The 21,488-nt window shown below is 50.5% G+C and overlaps 1 protein-coding gene across 1 annotated transcript in view; it reads left to right on the forward strand.

Moving 5' to 3' along the window:
- The first annotated feature begins 1,744 nt into the window (after positions 1-1,744).
- Positions 1,745-21,488, forward strand: part of NID2 (nidogen 2) — a 49,869-nt gene continuing 30,125 nt past the window's right edge. The window contains exons 1-4 of the mRNA XM_050954591.1: positions 1,745-1,930; positions 3,085-3,396; positions 17,212-17,444; positions 20,593-21,308. Coding sequence (XP_050810548.1) covers positions 1,745-1,930; positions 3,085-3,396; positions 17,212-17,444; positions 20,593-21,308 — 1,447 coding nt within the window. The remainder of the gene's footprint in view (positions 1,931-3,084; positions 3,397-17,211; positions 17,445-20,592; positions 21,309-21,488) is intronic.

A 21,488-nucleotide genomic window follows, 5' to 3' on the forward strand; every position in this document is an offset into this window, starting at 1 on the left:
TAGCTATGGAGTCACAATGCAGCCCAAGATAACAGGGTAGGGGGAAGGCTGCTAAGCAAGTAGCTATCTACGCATTTGTAAGACACCAGTGGCAACCTGGGTGTTCTGGCTTCACAAGCAGTGTAACGGAAGGTGTGCTCTGCTCTGCAGGTTGTTATAACAGAGGCTGTTCAACAACTTCTTCCTCGGAGAGAAAGTAGGAGGAGGCTAATGCTGTACAGAAAAGATGTCGCAGACGGCCCTGACCACCATTCCATTTGGTTCCAGCTGGTTATCTTCTTCTTTGTGGAATTGTGAGTGGCGGATAATACAAGACACTATGCGATTAGGTACAAACTGTCCAGAATAACCAGCCCCTCCCTCTCAAACTGTATGTAATGATGCTGGTAAAATGGCATGAAAAGGGGGCTGATCATTTGTGGGTTTTACCCACTGCAAATCAGCAGGTGGGAAAGTGTACATTTTATGGCCACTCAAAGCGGCTTATTACAAGCTGAATGAGGACAGTCCGAGTGACGGCCAGACACGGCAGTGATGAATCAGCGCGGTGTTCAGCCTGTTTCTTCCCAGTGTACAGCTTCAGAAGGCGGAGGATGTTAGACTAGATAATTGCCCTCCTGAATGCTTTCATGGCTGTTAAAAATCTTCTTTGTACGCAAACGTATTCCAGGTTTACACCATGCCCAACAATGAATCAGGCCAAGATTATCAAAGGTGGCTGGCGATACCGGCTGCCTCCATTTTTCGGGGCCCAAGTTGAGACACCTTAAAGGGGCCTGTGTCTTGGGGAGTGCCAAGCACCCCTCCTTTGGCAAATCAGGCTCCTTTATGGGGGCTCAACTTGGGCACCCCAAAATGGAGGTCCCCCCCAGAAGGTCTCACCCCTGGTGAAACTCTCAGCCGTCCAACATTTGAGTGAGTGGTGTGGTTTCCCTGGCTTCCTGCACCCCTGTTAGGATGGGCTGGAATGAAGGGCAACCAGCTGTGCGCTGGGGGTTTGCAAAACCCCAGTGTCAAATCTCCACGGCCACATCAGCCCACAGTTGTGTGTGTGTTTCCGTTTTTCCTTGTCGTCAGCTGGCCAAGAGACCTGCCAGGCATTCCTCCAAGTCGTGCAGCTTCTGATTGCCTTGTGGGGAGATGGAGTCAAGTGAACGACTCTGGCCATCAACCCAGGGTGGCCACACCGGCCCAGAGGGCTCCCCACACCAGGGCCACGCTGGCACTCCCAGCCCCATAGCGCATGGCTGGCCAGCGGTGTGAACAGAGCAGCCATTAGCATGGGGCTGAGTCAGTCCCTCCACCACCCCACAGCGGGGGGACCATCGCTGACAGACCCATACCAAGAGGGGCTTATACTAACCCCGACCTTTCCCCCTATCAGCCGGGGTGGAAGGCACCAGCCGGGCCGGCTTTTGCTTCTCCGCCCCTAGGCAATCGGGGGCCCCCTGCGTCCCCACACGCGGGGCGCCGGGTTCCAGCTCCTGGCACCGCCGGGCTTAACACGAACCAGATGCGGCGCGACTCCGGCGTGCTGGGGCCGGGAGTGATTGACGCTGGCCGGGCTCGGGGCGCCCAATCGCGGCGCCGGGGCAGAGCCGAGACCCCGCCCCGGCCCAGGGCAGCGCCGGGAGCTCAGGTCGGACGAGGTGGAAGCGGCTCGTGGGCTGGAGATTCCTGCTGCCGCCGCCCGGGAGGGGAGCCAGCCCCGGGCCACCGCTGCCGCCGCCCCCCAAGGCCCAGCATGGGGCTCCCCGCGCTGCTGCTGCTGCTGCTGGGCTCGGTGGCGGCGCTTCCCCGGCGGGAGCTGCTCCCCTACGGGGCGCCCCGGGGCGATCGGCTGCTGCAGGACGGCGACGACGAGACCTCGGCCGTGGTGACGCTCGGGAAGCCGCTGCTCTTCTACGAGACGCGCTTCAGCCACCTCTATGTGAGTGCGGAGCGCCGGGCCCGGGGCTCGAACCCGCGGCTGCACGGCTCGGGGCTCCCGGCCACCCCTCGCCCTGGCTAGGTTACGGTCACCTGGGGGCTGGAGGCGCCAGGGGCCGCCCGCAGCGGGGTTATTGGTCCGGGACTGGGCAAACTTTTGAGTCCCAGGGCCACATCTGGCTATGGAAATTGCATGGCAGGCTACACCCCCCCTCCATAGGTTCTGCCCCTGTAGCTCCCATTGGCAGTGGTTCCCAGCCAATGGGAGCTGCAGAGCCGGCACTTGGGGCGGGGGCAGCGTGTGGAGCCCCCTGGCTGCCCTTAGGTGTAGGAGCCGGAGAAGGGAACATGCCACTGCTTCTCTAGAGCTGAATGGAGCCACAGCACATGCGAAATGGGGCAAGCTCCTGACCTCGCTCCCCAGCTGGAGCGCCAGATCAGGGCAAGCCAGGAGCGCCCAGAGGGGCAAGTGGGGCAATTTGCCCCGGGCCCCACAGGAATATAGTATTCTCTAGAATTGCAATTTTTTTATGGAAGGGGCCCCTGAAATTGCTTTGCCCCAGGCTCCCTCAATCCTCTGGGCAGCTCTGGGGCAAGAGCCCCCAACCCCGCTCCCCAGCAGGAGCTCGAGCACCAGATTCAAAGGTCTGACAGACTGGATGCGGGGCCGTAGTTTGCCCAGCCTTGGCCTGGGAAGTTGCAAAGAACTTGGTGCATCCGTACATTGTCCTACATGTTTTCCTTTCACCTAGCTATCCCTATCCCTACCCTCTATCTAGCTAACAGTGCTGGAAAGCATTGTGCCCAGCTGCGTTCTGTGGTGTGGGGGTTGCCTGGAGTGAGCCTGCAGCTGGGGATGGAGTTCACATGGGTGGAGAGGAAAGGGAGGAAGTTGAGGTCTTTGTCCCCCCCTGTAATGTTGGGTAGGTGAGGTCCCTTGTGATGGGGCCCCTGCTGGACTGAAAGCCCCTGGATGGGGTGGGTGGAAGGACTTGGCTCAGAGGGAGGAACTGATGATGCAGAGGGGGGCAGGGGTGTTGCAGTGAATGGGATCTTTCTGCACTGCAGCTGTTGCTGCCTGTTGACAGGAGTCCTGTGTGGGTGGACTGAATGGTGGAGGGTGCTTTGAGCAGAATTCTTTGCTGTCTCTTGTAGGTAGGGACCAATGGGATCATCTCTACCCAGGATTTCCCTAGAGAGACCCAGTACGTGGACGACGACTTCCCCACTGACTTCCCAGCCATCGCCCCCTTCTTGTCCGATATTGACACCAGCGGTGGGAGGGGGAAGATCTATTACCGGGAGGATCAGTCCACCGAGGTACTGGGCCAAGCCGCTCACCTTATCCATGCTGGATTTCCTAGTGCAGCTGCCGCTGCCTTCGCTCCCATCCATGCCTTCATTGCCACCTGGGAGAATGTGGGTGCCTATGAGGAAGTCTCTCGAAACTCGGAGCCCTCCAAGAAGGTAAGGCCAATGTTAATGTTAGCTGCTGTGGTCCCATTGGGATCTGAAGAAACAGTGTAATTCCAGAGAGAGATGTGGCTGGGAGAAGGTTTCTAACCAGAAATACAGCAGGCAAATATTACCCAGGTTGATGGCCCCTGTTTCTTTTTCCTTTTTTTTTAATTTTTTTTTTTTTTGAGCATCTGTACCAAGTTTCCAGACTAAGGTTATGTCTACACTGCACAGTTATCCCAGGTGATTGGCACCAGGGTCTGAGCACCCTGGTTAGCCTCACTCAGGTGTGAGCATGCCCACTGCAAATGTAAGACTGACAGACCCTGGTCATTGGCAGGCAGGATTGAACTTGGGAAGCTTGGGGGGAGGGATAGCTCAGTGGTTTGGGCATTGGCCTACTAAACCCAGGGTTGTGAGTTCAGCCCTTGAGGGGGCCACTTAGGGATCCAGGGCAAAAATCAGTACTTGGTCCTGCTAGTGAAGGCAGGGGGCTGGGCTGGGCTCAATGACCTTTCTAGGTCCCTTCCTGTTCTAGGACATAGGTACATCTCCTTTCTCTCTATATATTTTAATAGTGCATGAGCTAAAAGCCACATGGCTCTTAGCTAAGGCTGTAAAGCAGACTCATTAATCTCTCTCCCAGTGGTCTCGGTGCCAGTAGATGGGACAGAACATCACACCCAGGAGGTGTGTGGGTTACACAAAGTCCTACCTGCATTACTGTGTCCCCGGTGTTTCTGTCCTTACTCATGTGTATCTGGGTGCAGATCCCAGGTTTCTCTGTGCTGAGATGCTCTAGGATTCTTTCCCTGTAAGTTATGTCCATTACTGAAAAACTTGTCTGTCCTCTGGGGGAGTTGTAGGAAGAGCTTTGGAGGAATAGCATCACTCGAGTGATTTAATCCTCATCAGCTTTCAACCAGAGTTAAAGTGGAGTTCAGGCTCTAACCCACACCTCCAGCTGGGTTGGCTAGCCTGGACTTAAAGTGCCTCTGAGTTAACTGTGCAGTGTAGACATATACTCTAAGACCTGGACTTTCCACTCGTATGCTCTCTAACCCGTCATGGAGCATGAGCTGAGCCAGAGCTCACACTTAGGGTCACAGCCCAAACTCCATAGTCAGAGTGTCTACAATTGAACAGCTGATGGCAGCATAGCTTGGATCTCGCATGGTGAGGCTAGAATACCGTTCACAAAACCCTTAAGGACCGACTGTGAGACCCTTACTCCAAGGAGCCCTGCTGAAATCCGCTGGGCTACTCTTGGCAGTCACTGCCCACAAGGGATTCACAATCTCTCGTGCAAACACCAATGGTGGAAATCAACGGTCATGAGCTATCCTAATTTGACTACTAACAGCATCCACTCAACATATACAAAGACTTGGTCTCTGCTGCAAAAACCTTGCAGCACAGTACAGATAGGGCCCTTCGTTTTCAGTTTTTATTATATTGAATTTTCCTGGGAATTTATTGGTGTTTATTACTACAACAAAAACAGGTGAAAATCAGTGGGAAAAACTGTTAATTTTTCTGGGTAAATAGGGTTTATTTTGGTGGATGGAAGGACAGGGGAAAAACATATTCAATAGCTTTGATGAATGGAATTCAGTGTGGCTTGCTGCAGAACGGAAAACAAAATGTCACCTCTGAGTTTAAGAAAACAATGCATCTCATCCCCAAATAAATCCTTTCATTCGAATAAACAGTTTACGGTTGTAGACTTAGAACTATTAGCCTGTAAATATTTACATTTAGTACTGGGCCACACCATTTGCAGCACATAGACTTGCCTTCATCCTTTTTGCCTTTTTTTGTTTTTAAATGTTGAATACTTCCTTGTGTTCTGAAATGTATTCTGAGACAGATTTTCGTTTTCTTCCCATGTTAGTGTGTCAGATCTTTAAACCGTTATCTTCTTACAGCTTGAATTGTGTACGTGGCAGGCGTAATATTCATCGGTGTGTTCAGATGCACACGCACTTCAGAGCTTGTGTGTGTGCCTGTTTGTTTATTGTGTGTGCCTGTTTGTTTATTGTGTGTATCTTCCAGACTAATACAAAGCCTTGCTTCAACAGGCAGCTTCGCATATACACACAGACTAATGTATTATCCTACTACAATCCATTGCATGACATAAATCGTTTTATTAGGAAAATACATCTATTTTTTTTAATATATTTGAATGGTACAAAAGTAGGGTGAAAATCAGAAAAAAACGAATAATACTTTTTGTAAAACCCGGGATATTTTCAGTAAAAATCGATTTAAACTGAAAACAAAGGGGCTTAAATATAGACAAAGAGAAAACCAACCAGGTGCTTTGAATGCTCCGGGTGGTGGTATTAGCTAGAGATGGTGCAGAAATCTTCCACTGATCTTTGCTGAAAGGTTCAGCTGCAAATGTAGCTTCAGTGCAGTTGCTCTGGATTTACGCTGGTGTAACTGAGATCAGAATCTGGCTCAGAGAGACTGATACTTGTGAGTATCTCCAGTAGGGTTTGGCCAGAGTTTGTGATTTTTATTATTTTTTTAAGCACTCCAAACATTTTGTTAATGATTTGGGATCCTAGTCTCCTTTTCTGGGGTTTGTTTTCCAAGTTACTCATTAACAAATGTCTGTGGGGAATAGCTTTCAGAATTTCCACCGGGGGTTGATACTGTGTATGGAAAAGTAGGCACCAGTTAGATGTGGTCTCAAGAACTTCCTGCTGTGATGGATGCTTTTCAGTGACACGAACTGATAACACTCATGAATAGACTGAAACGCTTTCAGATTCACAGCACTTGGATTCCCAAGTCATTTTATGGCTCTGGCCCATGAAGGCGGAAATTGCTGTCATGACGAAGGCTGGTTCGCTGGTCTGATTCCTTACTGAGGGGTTAGGGAGTTCCTAGTGTTGTCAGTGCGCCCCCCCGCCCTTGACTTTTACAGCACTATTTGCAATCTCTCACGTGCCCTGCAAGCCTGGCTGTAGTCTTCTTTTTAATCTGGAATTCTTTTGGGTTGCAGAGAAAAACTTATTGAAAAATACCATTGATTTTTCTGTTCTGAGCTGCCTGCATGCAGCTTGCTGATGACATGCTAACATTATGTTGCAACATGATAGGAACATAGGAGTTGCCATCCCAGGTCAGCCTAGTGGTCGGTCCATCTAATCCAGCATCCCTGTCCCTGACAGTGACTAGTACCAGATGCTTCAGAGATGGGCAATTATTGAATAAATTGCAGTAAAGAGTTTTCTTCCCAACCCTATCAGTTGGGAGCTAGTTTGTATCCTGAAGCATGAATTTTTCTATGATTATATATAATATTTATATATACATATTATAGTTATATCATGGCTACATCTACACTGCATATATCCCCCCTCAACTTGGAAAAAAATTATATTACAGTAGAATCTCAGAGTTACGAACACCTCGGGAATGGATGTTGTCTGTAATGCTGAAATGTCCTTAACTCTGAACAAGACATTATGCACTTAATCCTCTGGAAGGGGTGGAGAGGGAAGGAGGGTTGGGGCTGCAGCCACGGGTGGGGGTGTGTGTTAGGGCTGAGGGTGGGGTCAGAGCTTCTGACCCTTGGGAGCACCAGAGCTCTGGGCTTTAGATATGGGAGGAGCCCTGTGGGGCTGGGCACCTGGGCTTGGGACTCCCCACAGCTCTGCTCTTGGTTTGAGTGGGGGGAGGGGTGCCTGGGTGTTGGCTACAGGGGGAGCACTGGGGGCTGAAACTAGTGCTCCCCTCATAGCTAAAGCCCCGAGCCCCAGTGCCCCCCACGGGGCTGAAGCCACGAGCCTCAGCACTCCCCCAGGTCTAAAATCCTGAGCCCAGTGCTCCCAAGGGTCAGAAGCTCTGACCCCGTCTGGAGCAAGCTAAAGCCCAAAGGCAATAAAGTATTTGCATTTTGTCTCTGTCTGTCTGTCTGTCTCCGCGTCTGCCTGATTACTTCCGGTTCCAGGGGGTGTCTGGTTGACCAATAAGTCCGGAACTCTGGCGTTGGTATCTTTGAGGTTCTAGTGTAATGTAACGCTGAATCTTCCCATTATCCAGTTTTCTATTCAAGTGCCCTGTCCTTTTCTTGAATCCTGCTAAACTTGGGGCCTCGCTGGTACCTTGTGGCAATGAGTTCCGCAGGCTAACCAACCACTCATTGTATATGAAAAATATTTCCTTTAATCAAGTTTTAAATTTGCTGCCTTTCAATTTCATTGGCCATCCCCTTGTTTTTTGGATGATAAGAAGGCAAATAGAAGAGCCTGGTCCTAAGGTGGAGGTAATGTGACCCAGCATTGCCGTGTGGTGAGATTAGGATGACCAGATGTTTCGTTTTTAGGGACTGTTCCTTATATAGGCGCATATTACTCCCCACCCCCTGTCCTGTTTTTTCACAGTTGCTATTTGGTCACCCTAGGTGAGATAATTCCACTATTCTGCACTTAACTTGTATTGTAGTATTAAGAGATTGCAACAGTCAAGGGTGTCTTGAGAAAACTAGGTCTCCTTTGACATTTATTCTCCTCATCCGTACAGCATATAGACTAGTGCTGCTTCCCCACGAATGCCTTTCTGCGGCTCCTCCAGCTCAAGCATTGATGTGGGACAGCCTGTTTTAGGACTTAGAGATCTCCAAAGCACTGGCCCCCGGCCCCTTTTCTCCAAGACCCCAAGAACCTTACAAATAGACTCTCTTTTTCTCTTCCCAAGGGTTCTTATTGGGTCGTTTATCAGCACTGCCTCTCCATGCTTGTGATGAACAGAGGCACAGTCTGGCTGAATGTCCAGTTGCTTTTCAAGCTGTCAGAGTGCCTCTTTCCTGTCGGCAATGCATCTCTGATTCCCAGGTGGAGCAGTATCATCCACCACCTTCCTCTATGGACCCAGCGGGTCTCCTGTAGGTTGGCCGATTGACTGGAAGAAAAATCCCACACTGTGCTAAGTGGAGATCAGGAGTGCAGTCCTCCACACAACACATCTTCTTAAAAAGTCCGCTGCTTAGCAGGCCTGCTGTCGCTGGAGCTGCCTGGCCTGGTTTTGGTGCCATGCCAGTGCATCTCCGTTGCAGGATGTTGGACTGGTATAGGAAATGTGGGTCCCCGGTGGGGTTTATGCTGAGGGTTTTTATGGCAGCTTTGGGAAGGAGTGTGATAGAAATGGAGTGACAGCATTTCAGGACTTCCTAACCCGATACCAAATGGAAGTGAAGAAAAATGTGTTCTTTTTGAAGGAGGAAGTTGCAGTATGCCTCAGGGAAAACAATCATACAATTCCTAATTAAAACATCCACTACTTGCTACATACCAAGCATAGATCACTCCAGGAGCAACAATATTGTTGAACTCAAGTGTTCAAAAATCTGCTGCTCCCACTCAAAAAAAATCATGAGTGGCTTAAAAATCATGAGGCTGTTTTTAAAAAGGAGGGGAGGGATAGCTCTGTGGTTTGAGCATTGGCATGCTAAACCTAGGGTTGTGAGTTCAATCTTTGAGGGACCATTTAGGGATCTAGGACAAAAATCTGTCTGGGGATTGGCCCTGCTTTGAACAGGGGATTGGACTAGCTGATCTCCTGAGGTCCTTTCCAACCCTGATATTCTATGAAAAAGGGGGTTCTATTTGCCTTCTAGGTTTTGAACCTTTAGGGTCACATTTTCAAGCTTTTCTCCACATGCATGAGAGTTAGAACCTTACTTTTTTTTAAAAAAATGCAAGTTGAGATTCTCACATAATCACATGATTCCAAGAGCAGGGGCTTTAAAATAAACACCAAATGAGACTTGCAATATAACCACAAGATGTGGCAATGCTGGATCAATACCCTGTAGCTAACAATGCTGCTACTTAGTTTGTTTAGGGACAGCATTTCACAGACATTTCTCCCCAGTGTTCTTATACACTGACACAATCTCGATCAAGTAACTGAAAACAGAAACAGTGTTTGTGAGCGGTATGGTCTCTGGCAGCCCGCACACTGAAGCGAGTTGAAATCTGACTTACCCTTAGCTGGAGCTCTGGGAAGCTGCACTAAGGTGGAATTTGCCCTCTATGGCTCTTTTAACAAGTGTTAGATGGCCAAACTCCGCTGAGATCAGCCTAATAACAAGCTCTGAGCTGATCTTTCTTGCTCTTTGACCTCTGACTTTTACACTCCATCCATCCCTCTTATCTGTCCGATTTTTCCCTAAACCTTCTGGCAAACTTTGGCAGGGATCCTGTCTGATTATCCTCAGTTTGCTCAATGAGGACTTAGTGGCGGACTCAAGCCCCAGACTAAACTCTGTTGACTGCAGTGAAGTTGCAGCAGGGATGGATTTGGTGCAGTCTCTGATTGCCCAGCTTTGTAGAGTGTTTTTGGTTTGTTTTTTTTTCCCCCTTTTGAGATCTTTTTCTGTGTAGCTTTGTTTGTGTTGCTGAATTGCTGTCACTGGGGCATAGTCCTAAATGCCTGTGGTTGTGAGTGTGGGGGTGTGTCCTTCACAACAAACTCCCTTTATATAGGAGGGATGATGACTGCCTTGTGGAAGTGCTAGGAAACTCTGCAAATAGAGCTGGGCCCCTTTTTTGGCCGTTGAAATTACTGTAATGAGAAAAGTCCATGCCGCTGCGCGTCGGTCAAGCCAAAGGCTAACGGACTTGGGAGGGCATCTTTCCGTGACTTCACCCTCATCAGCACACTTAGAACCGGATCATGAATAGGATTTCATTTTCCATCATTTCTCCGGAAAGGCTTTTAAACATACTTTCAATTCCTTCCTTCCCCCAAATAAAACACTAGCAGGTCATTCTAATTATGTGCTTACATTGCAGCAGCCCTTAAAGGATCCGTTTTGAGAGCAGGACTCCTTTATGCTAGTGTAACCCAGGCCTGCTGGGTGTGGTGCTCGGTCCCTCTCTAGTGGTAGCCAGGAGCACTGCCAGCTTTTTTGGCGCCCTAGGTGGCAGAAGGTCCCGCCCCCGAAATGGCACCCCCAACAGAGGTGGCGGAATGTCCCTCTCCCGAAATACTGATGACGACCGGGGCGGCCGAAGATCCAGCCTCCGCGGTCTCCGCCCCCCAAATGTTAGTGCCCTAGGCAACCGCCTAGGTCGCCTACTGGGCTGTGCTGGCCCTGATGGCAGCTAGACCATTTAGAGTTAATGAGTTTGCTACAGCCACCGAAGAGCCCCCTGACTTTTAGCTCACGCAGTAGAGGCTCCTGCACGGAGTTTCAGAGGTTGCAGGTTCGATCCCACCTGCCGACAGTGTTACAAGCGGGGCCTCGTCTGGGGTATCAGCTGGGAAGTCTCTGAAGCTTGGGGTGTTCCTGCTCGGCTAGGGGAAGTACATAACCCATGCCTGCTTGGTGGGGCACAGTCCCCTCTAGCGGTACCTGGACCACCTAGAGATTAATGAGTCTGCTACAGTTTTGTCTAAGAGCCATGTGGCTTTTAGCCCAGGCAGTAGAGCAGAGGTGGGCAAAGTAGGGCCTGCGGGACTCTCCTGCCTGGCCCTTGAACTCCTGGGAGGCTCGCCCCGGCCCCTCCCCTGCTGTTCCCCCTTCGCCCGCAGCCTCAGCTCGCCCCACCGCTGGGGCAGCTGCAGAGCCGCGGCCTGACCCGATACTCTGGGCAGCACTCCAGGCAGTGTGGTAAGAGTGCAGTGGAGTTGGGGGTGGTAGTCAGGGGAGAGGGGTGTGGATAGGTGGCAGGGCGGTCAGAGGGTGGGGAACAGAGGTGGTTGAATGGAGGTAGAGGTCCCAGAGGAGCAGTAAGGAAGGAGAGGAGGGGTTGGATGGGGCGGCAGAGGTTGTCCAGGGGTGGTCAGAGAACAGAGAGTGGGGGCTGGTGGATGGGGCAGGAGTCCCGGGAGGGGGCAATCAGGACTGAGAGGAGGGGTTGGATGGGGCGGTGGGGGGCAGTCAGGGGCAGGGATTCCGGGAGCGGTCAGGGAACAGGGAGTAGGGGGTGGTGGATGGGGCAGAAGTCCTGGGGGGGCTGTCAGGGGGCGAGAAGCAGGGGGGGTCGGTTAGGGGTCGGAGGCCGGGCCACACCTAGCTGTTTGAGAAGGCACAGCCTCCCCTAACCAGCCCTCCGTTCAATTTTGAAAACCCGATGTGGCCCTCAGGCCAAAAAGTTTGCCTGCCCCTGCAGTAGAAGCTCATGTGTTTAGCTCCAGAGATCCTAGATTCGATCCCACCCACCGACAGCCGCGATCTGTTGGTGTTATACTAACGCTGGTACATACACATAGCAGGAGACAGTCCCTGCCTGTATGAAAAGACAAGACAAAGACAGTGAGAAAGGAAGTATTATTACGCACTTTCCAGGTGGGGAATTGATGGACACACAGATTCAGCCTCATTAAATCAGTGAGCCCAAAACTCAGGAAAAAAATGTTTCAAGTAGAGACTGGGGGACGGATTCTTCCCTCCCATTGGTGCAAAGAAGGAGTCACTCCAAAGCAGTCAATTGGGTTTTAGCCACGAGAGGGCTGGTGTGAGATACAGGATAATCGTGTTTGGGGATTACTCAGAATGCAGTACAAAGATTCCTTTAAACTAGGGGCAAAGTTCAAAGGCAAGTCCAGAGCTGTTCAGCAGATCAGGGGTGTGGATTGATTGTCCTGTAAGGTAACTCACTCAGGATGAGTTGAGACTAGTTACTCTGCAAGGGGCTAGCTGTGAACGCCTGCCGATAGTGAACGCTCTGCAGAACATTCAGAGGAAACATGCGCTTGATTAAGGGTGACGTCCTGGCTTTGCTGAAGTCAATGACAAAGCTCCCGTTGGTTTCACTGGTGCCAGGATTTCACCCCAAATTTTCAGGGCCTCTCGAAATGCCCACCTGGTAGCAGCACACTTTGGTAATAGAGGCAGCAGTTTTATACGGGTTCTGATGATATTGTACTAGGGGGTCTGCCTCTGCCCTCAGTTCTCCCAGTGTAGATCCACTGAGCTAGCAATGTAACGAAGTCAAGAACGTGGCCAATGATGTGTTTTCTCTCTAGTCTCCTGATGTTCTTCTAACCAAGGGTGTTGATGTGAAGCCAGGACTTGGTGCTCAGTTGGGAGAGAGAGTTTGGGAGATTATGTGAAGACAGAAGGATCGGGAAGGATAAAAGTCCCCTGGTTGTGAAGGAAAAATCAGATGTTGTGGAGGAGTTTCTTGTGTGCTCAGGAAAAGAAGAGCTGGGGTTAAGAGCCAGGAAGATAAAATAGAGAAAAATGATGGAAGAGCCCCATTGCAGGGGAGTATCTCGCTGGGAGTCTGTGGGGAGGAAGGAAGGGAAGTGGGATTTGTTTAGGACAGCGTTGAAGCAGATGAATGTCTCATCCGGGAGCCATGCAAGTGAAACAATGCAGTGCTTATGTGGCTGATCGGCCCATAAGTGGTGAATTCAGCCCTGTGCAGAGGGCCAGCCCAAGACCTGCTCAGCACTTATTTTGAGGAGGAAGGATGGGGATAGGGCCCTGAACTCGCACTCTGGGCTTAGTTCCTGGCTGAGTCACAGGATTCCTGTATGACCTCGGGCAAGTCCTTTAAGCCGCCCTGGGTGTCAGTTTCCCATGGGACTAATAGCACCTCAGATGAGGACTGAGGATGAAATCAAATAGTGTTGGTGAAGCCCTCAGATGCTCTGGTGACAAGGGTCTCACAGACGTGGGTAGGGAGGTGGATGTGCTGGGTGGCTGCCCAGGGTGAATTTCACCCAAGGACAATGGACTGGAGTCCTCTTTTAATTTTAGGACACCCTATGAGCTTCGCTAACTGGAGCTGCTCCTCAGTCAGTCCAAAAATTCCTGCTTATAACTAGTTTTTAGACAATGCTGGTGTAAAATGGCACAGGTCTACTGGCTTCACTGGAGCAACGCCATTTACATGGGCCAGCCATCTGGCCTGGTGTTGGTTACAAGGTACATATGCTCCAAGGAGACATGTGGTTTATTGATTCACCTTCTGAGGAATTAGCAGCTTGCTTTCCCGTGCACTGGGCCTTGTCTACACACACACATCGTACCAAGCCACTGGTGCTGGGACAGTTATGCCAGGATAAATGTGTTTATTCTGGGATATCATACAGTAACTGGGAGGAGGGATAAGCGACATTGGTACAAGGCATCTTTATACGGATATAATTATGTCCACATGTGGGGTTGCACCGGTAGAACTATATTGGGGGAAAAAATTCACATTGATAATGGTACAAAACCTATGTGTAGACAAGGGCTACAGCCAGCCATGTCTACACTACAGCCTTCTGCAGGCATAGCTATGTCAGTCGGGGTGCAAAGAGGTGTGATCCCCGACTGACAGAGCTGTGCCAGCACAATGGAGATAAAGCTGCAAAACTTGCACTTTTACCAGTATAGGGGTTTTACAATACTCAGACAAACTGCAGCTTTGCTAGTATAGCTGCGTCCACACTGGGAGTATGGTAAGCTGGTAAAGCACTGCTAGTGTAGATGTAACGCCGACAGACCCTGGTCATCAGCGGGAGGGATTGAACCTGGGACTTTTGGAGTTTGGTGCATGAGCCTCTACAGGGTGAGCTAAAAGCCACGTGGGTCTTATCTAAGGCTGTAGAGCAGACTCGTTAATCTCGCTCTATGTGGACTGAGTGCCACAAGATGGGACAGAGCACCACCCCTAGGAGGTGTGTGGGTTACATAGACATAGCCTAAGTGATCGTAAAGTGACAATCTCAGGGCTTTGGAATGGGTTCTGATCTCATCTGATCCTGTTGTATATTTGGAGTAGCTCCACTGAAGTCAATAGCATCGTATGGACGACACAGGAGTTAATGGTTGCCCTCCACTCAGCGCTGCTGAGGCCACCGCTGGAGTTCCATGTCCAGTTTTGGACAACACACTTGAAGAAAGACGCAAACAAATTGGAGAGAGTCCAGCGGAGAGCAGAAGAAAGGAGAGGAGGTTTACAGAACCTGACCTCTGAGGAAAGGTTGAAAGAACTGGGCATACTTATCTAGAGAAGAGAAAGCTGAGGGGGGGAAATATCATCAGTCCTCAGATATGTCCAAGGTTGTTGTAAAGAGGACAGTGATCAGTTGTTCTCCATGTCCATCTGGCAGGACGAGAAGTGGCTTAATCTGCAGCAAGGAAGATTTAGGTTAGATATTCGGAAAGGCTTTCTAACGCTAAGGGTCGTTAAGCACAGGAACAGGCACCTAGGGAGGTTGTGGAACCCCATCCTTGGAGGATTTTAAGATCAGGTGGGACAACCGCCTGTCAGGGATGGTCTAAGTCACGTTTCTCAAATGTGGCTACTGTGGTCGCATGCAGCCACCAAGGGCTTTTCTTGTGGCCACAATCTCCTGGACCGTGATGGGGGGGACGTGGCAAAGTAGAGGCCCCTCCCTGTTGCTCCTGGATGCACTGCCTTGGCATTGGTTGCTGTTGCTGGGGCTGTCAGCAGGGGTTGGGCCCTGCCCCCTTCCGGAGACACCTGGGACACAATACTGGAGGAGTAGGCAGCCAGTGAGTTCCCTACCGCCCCAGAGGTGGTGGAGCTAAGGCATTGGGCTTCAGCCCTGGGGAGGCGGCAGGCTCTGGCCACGGGGGTTCAGGTTCCAGCCCTGGGCTCCGGCTGCGTGGCAGCAGGCCCTGGGCTCCAGCCGCAGAACTTCAGGCTCTGTCCCTGAGCCCCATTCCCCAGCCATGGGGCTTTGGGATCTGGCCACAGGGCTTCAGGCTCCTACCTCCCCTGGCCACCCACTCACCCTGTCGTCCCCAACCCTCGCTGCCTCCCCTGACCCTTCTCCAGGGTTGAATTTGTCCCCAGGCTTGCCAGGGCTGAGTAAGTCTGCTGTGAAAAGTGATATTAACAAACATACAAGGATCTTTTTTCACAGCAGATTTCCTAGCTAGCCATATATAATTTACAATGATTTGGACGTGTCTGTGTGCATATTTATGTCTTTCCTAAAGCAGATTAAGTATCTTGGGAAAAAGTGTGAGAGCGGCCACCAGCAAGAATTGATGGCCGCACTCTGAGACCACCAAAAATTTTGTCTTGAGAACCCCTGGTCTGGGTATATTTAACTCTCTCAGCACATGGGCTTGGCCCCCCTCTTGAGATCCCTTCCAGCCCTACATTTCTATGATTCTATGACTAGAGATATAGCTATATAGAGACGTGAGATAGAGACTCCAGGTATAAATGAGAGCAGAATCTAGCCTCACGTTAATAATAATGTGTCTTCCTGGAGCCGGAGGATGCTCAAAAAGACTTCACGGCGCTCACAGTGGCAAATTCAGGTGTCTCTTTTGCCCCATCTCAGTCAGACAGAAGCTGGAGTCATTGCCACTTGGTGGGGGTCAGCGAGGATGTCGTGTTCGTCATCACTAATTCCTACACAGCCCCTGTTTATGTAACGCGGTTTCCCCCCACCCCAGCAAGGACGCTGACAGTCTTGGGAGGGTTGTTTATGTCTGAACATCAGATCAGCGTGAAAGGCAGGTGGGTAATGGGAGAAAGAGCTATGGAAACCACAGTCCCCACACAGTCTAGTGAATGATCTCTGTTCCTGACTGCAGCCCTGTTCTCCTGCCCTTATTCGGTCCTCTGCTGTCCTGCCCAGAGATTGGGTTGTATTGCTCCCTAGGGACTGAGACTGGGGCTGGCAAAATTTGTTTCACACGTAACATGTCTGGAGACGGAGGATTAATCTATGGACAGATGGTGAGTCTCATGGTCTGACTGGCTGGTGGGCAATACTGTAGAAGTTTGTGCCTGGATTTCCAAACAGTGGAAATGCCTCATAATGGGATCATTGTGGTGTGAACTCATCATTCTCTCCTTGTTCGAAGGGGACCATTTGCACAAAAAGCTCATTAAGCCAAATTTAAACCACATCCCGTTGAGCCAATGAGCCAACTCTCTCCCATACAAAATAACGAATGCAGAATGTGGAACGGTTTTGGTTCTTCTTGAGCCTCTATCGATCTCTGGCTGCTTTCCTGTGCGAGCTGAGGCAAGAATTCCGTGTTAGAATTCAGTCAAACACAAATCCCGTGAAAAGTGGAAGGCGAATACTGCATTTATTCCTCCCTACAGTGCTGAGGTTGCTAACAGCCGTTCTAGCAACACATTCCAGTCCCAATTTTTTCACCTGGCGTTTCCTGTGATATGCTAGGAGGTCTCTCTTCAGGGTAAAAGCCCCAGATGGCACATTTTTTTGTAGTTCCAGTGAATATTCCGGTCCCTCGTTCTCTTCTCTTGAATGCTAGGGGTGTGTGTGTGAGAGAGAGTAACAGGGAGACAATTCCCCCCATCCCCTTTTAAACACCCAGAACATATCACACTTATGGATCATTTTGCAACACATGCAAGATTGTGACACTAAATTATTTTCCTAGTATCCAGAGGCGCTTGTTGTAATAATTCTCCCTTCAATGAATGAGGCATGAAGGGTTGTAATAATTCTAATGCTGGACATACAGGGGGAAGGGGATAAGAGAGGGTTGCTGTTGGCAGATTTTCTGGCTAAGCATGTTGAGTGGGATTATCCAAGGGAATGAGATGCCCAATTTCCAGAGAATTTCAGAGGTATAACTCTCCTGCAAAATCCTAGCCGTTGTCCCTACCTCTCGCGTTTTCGTCACAGGAGATGTTACCCAGTCTGGTCCCAGAGTTCCAAACCCCCTTGATTCACCCTTATTTTGAATTGCTTTGAACTAATTTCATCAAAACCAAAGTCCCATGCAGCTGAGGTCAGTTTGTGTCCCTCATTCCAGGGCTTTCTCTCACGGTGACTCTCGCATCCGAGCCTCCTCCGTTTAACAAGTCTCTCGTACATTTGTGATGTTGCTTTCTTCTGCAGCTGAACACCTTCCAGGCAGTCTTAGCCTACGATGACTCCGACAGCTATGCCCTTTTCCTTTATCCCGATGATGGCCTTCAGTTCTTTGGGACTCGGCCCAAGGAGTCTTACAACGTCCAGCTGGAGCTGCCAGCCAGAGTGGGTTTCAGCAGAGGCGAAACTGATTACCTAAAGAGAGAAGGGCCGTATTACATACTCACCAGCAGCGAGCAGTCTGTGAAAAATCTCTACCAGTAAGTAGCATGGACGGGAGCGCATTGAACAGCATGTCTGTATAACGTGACTCTTTCATCAGATACAACCCCAGGCTGCTGCAATGCCGGTTGCTGGATCTGTCAGAGCTAAAAGCAGAGGTTGCCTGGGAATCTGGTACGCAGAAACACGTGCTAATCCCATTGCCTTGGTTGATGGTTTCCTGCAGTTTACTTACTCTCGTTACTGCAATGAGGTATTGACTAGCTCAGAGGTCCCCCTAGGGGGGATGTGGAAGAACATTCGCGGGGTGCGGCTGGAGCCCGGGCCAGCCCTCATGCAGGGCAGGAAGGGAGTGTCACCCAGCTCTGCTCCTGGCCCTGGTCCCAGCTCCTAATCCCACACTTCGGGTCCCGGATGTCGGCCTTGGCCCTGGCCAAGGCGTTGCTCCCGCCTCAGCTGTGCCCTCAGCCCTGACCCTCTTACCGCTGTCCGTGTTCCCCTCCTCCCGGAGCCATGGCCTCACTCTCGGCCCCAAAGGGGAGGGTGTGGACAGGGCTTTGGGGGTTGCGAAGTAAAAAGTTTGGGGACCACCAGACTAGCTGAATCAGTGTTATTTGCTCCTTCTCATAACACAAGAACTAAGGGGTCACCAAATGAAATTAATAGGCAGCAGGTTTAAAACAAACAAAAGGAAGTATTTTGTCACACAACAACAGTCAACCTGTGGAACTCCTTGCCAGAGGATGTTGAGAATGCCAAGACTATAACAGGGTTAAAAAAAAAATTAGGTAAGTTCCTGGAGGATAGGTCCATCAGTGGCTATTGGGCAGGATGGTGTGCCTAGCCTCCGTTTCCCAGAAGCTGGAGCTAGGCAACGGGATGGATCACTTGATGAGCTGGCTGGCTTGGAGGACATAATAGGTGCCACTAAGACATGGGAAATATGAAAACAAGCAGCCTGGATGGATTGTGTATTGACATTGGTCAAGCCCATATTTTGAGTGAAGCCCTGGCTCCACTGAAGTCAGTGGGAGATTTGCCATTGACTTCAGCGGCTCCAGGATTTCATCTGTTCTTGCCAATGCTCCTCGGCGCTTTTGGGGAGGTAGAACACAGTCCAGGTTTTGCGGAACAGACTATTGTTATAGTGACACACTCCCTGTCTTCAGGTGTGTCAAAGGTGGTTATAAAGAGGAGGGTGATCAGCTGGGTTCCCTCTAATTTTTCCCACTCATGTGCAGAATGAATTTTGTTATGTGCACTAATATGACACACACCTTCATATTGGTGCACATAACAAAATTCATGTGGTGAGGGTGGGAACGAGGGGTTCAGTGTGTGGGAGTGGGGCTCAGGGCTGGGGCAGAGGGTTGGGGCACAGGGATGTGGGCTCTGGGGTGGGGCCAGGAATGAAGGGTTTGGGGTGCAGGAGGGTGCTTTGGGGCTACCGCAGGGATAGAGGACTCTGCCTCGCCCCCAGCACTCTCTCCCTGCAGCAATACCCGCGCCGCACTGCACTGGCTGCGGCTGGGCCCGATCTGGCCGTGGCTGGGTCCGGGCCACTCCAGCTGTACTGCCCCAGCCGCAGCAGGTCCAGGCTGCAGGCTGAGTGGGGCCAGGGGAGGGGCTCCACGGCCGGTTGAGGGCAGGGGAAGGGGCACCCCTCTCCTGGCCATGGCAGGTCCGGCCAGGTTCCCTGAGCACCTGTGTGGCGCTAAATAGTCTGCTGCATGGCCGCGCAGCTTACAGGGAACTTAGGTGATCAGTTGTTCTCCATGTCCACCAAGGGGAGGACAAGAAGTGATCTGTTCATGTTGCAGCCAGGGAGACTAAAGTTAGATATTAGGGAAAAACTTTCTAACTCTAAGGCTAGTTAAACACTAGACTAGGTTACCAAGGCAGGTTGTAGAAACGCCGTCCTTGGAGGTTTTCAAGAACAGGTTAGACAAATACCTGTCAGGGCTTGTTGAGGTGTCCCTCCTTCTGTGTCAGCACACGGGGTGGGCTAGATGACCTCTGGAGCTCCCTTTTAGCCCTAGGTATCTAGAAGTCAGTGAATTCGGAGAAAGTTAAAAGGCCGGAGACATCAGAATCAGTTGCCATGGAAGTGCTCGTGATGTCACCAACCCGTTAAAGACTTCAGTAGGGCTGAAACTCACCCATGTACAGAGAGGCAGAACACCAGAGAAGCCTTCAAAACTGGGCTTATATGGTCCTTAAGTGTCAGATAGGCCTTGTGTTGGCCTTCTGCACAGAGGGGGGATTTTGTCCAAACAATGGGAGCTGTTGAGCTTGTGAAATGGCAGCCGTTCTGTACACGATCACTGTTCTCAAGTACCAGCTGTTCTCCTGCATGCAGCTGAGCTCAGACATAAAGAACAAGGGAAGAAAAAAATGCAGAAAATGTGACATAAAGGCACAACTGTTTCTAAAGAAACTTTTTTTTCCCCACAAGGCACTAGTGCCTATTTAGGCCTGGCGCAGCTCAAATAGCAGGCTGCGTAGAACTCATCAAATTGAATTAAAAAACAGCTGTGAAAACATATATAGATTGAGATTTTCTAAGAAATAACCTTTGATTTTTCCTCCTGACATAAAATATTGACCCTCTCCTGTGCCAGAAAGATCATTGCTGAAATTTTCAAATGGGACGAGTGATTCCAATTTAAGGGGGGCCAGTTTGAGGCCCCGTAAGGGAGGCAATGTAGTGGGTAGAATATTGCACTCGGGAGACCTGGCTTGGCCACTGGTATGCGGGGTGACCTTGGGCAAGTCACTGCCCCGCTCTGTGTCTCTGTTTTCCCCATCTGTAAAATGGGGATAATGATACTGATCCACCTTTGTAAAGTACTTGAAGATCTACCAATGACCAGAGCTAGGTAAGGGCTAGGTATTGTTATTAAAGGGGTCCGTTTTTTCAGAAGGGAGTAGTAAGCACTTTCTGAAAATCAGGCCCCTTTAAGGTGTTTCAGGTGTTTGCCACCCCTCCCCCTCCCCCGCCAAATCAGTAGCCATTTCTGACCATTTCGACCAGTATCTCCAATTGTACAGTCAGTCCTCAGGCAAATCTGCCATCGAGCACGGTGAGAGATTTTGTCTGAGCAGGAGTTGCTGGATGGGACGCTCTGTGACTTGTAAGCAGCTGTAAATAGTAGTTGCATGTAACTGTTTGTAATTTGTATCTAGAACAAGCAACTCTGGGATTCCTGGCGTATGGGCCTTCCACATTGGCAGCACCTCCCTGCTGGACAATGTCATGCCAGCTGGAGTTGGCGAAAAGCCTTCTGTGGGGCATTCCCAGCAACCTCTGGAAAGCACGCTCAGCAGCACCACCTTGGAGCAGAACATCCTGGACGCTGACTATCCTGATGAGGACATAGACTATGCTGAGCCCTTTTACGACGAGAACGAAGAAGACGACATTGAGTACCCGACTGAGCTGGTGCCTGATGTTTACACGAGACTTGATGTTTTGTACAGCGAGCCAAGACGTTCCGGTGCCACGCTGGATTCGGAGCTGGAATCCACGTTGCCGTATCCGGTGTCCAGCCGTCGGCCGGCCTATCCTGAAATGCATGGGACAAAGGAAGGGCCATCCCAGGCGCCTCCTGCATTGGAAGATGAAGTGGAGTCCTCCCAAAAAACAGGAATCAGAAACCCATCCTCACAAGAGACCAAGGGCAGCCTGCTGGAGCTAACGACTCAGGGGCCACCAGCGAACCCTGAGCAGGACGATGCCCAGCCCTACCCAGACAGTGACACTGTACTGTCCAAGACGGATATCTTTCCAGTCTACCCACAGCGGGAGGTCATGCATGAGGGCTACCCAGAGAACTCCCCTTCCTTTAATCGGGGGAGGCAGGTAGTTGGTGTGGACGAAGACAGCAGCTTTAACCGGGAGGGTAAGTGACATGAACCCAAAGTGTCCGTAATTGATTTCCAGCTGTTGGGTTTCTTTGTAGCTAACAGCATTTAAATCACTCTTCACCAGAAAGTTCTGTTTGTTGATTAGGAAATGAGTGAAATGAAGATCCATCGAGCCAGAACCTTCACTAGTGTAAACTGGCATCAACTGCATTGAA

The sequence above is a fragment of the Gopherus flavomarginatus genome, chromosome 5, assembly GCF_025201925.1.
Source record: "Gopherus flavomarginatus isolate rGopFla2 chromosome 5, rGopFla2.mat.asm, whole genome shotgun sequence".
Taxonomy (NCBI): Eukaryota; Metazoa; Chordata; order Testudines; family Testudinidae; genus Gopherus; species Gopherus flavomarginatus.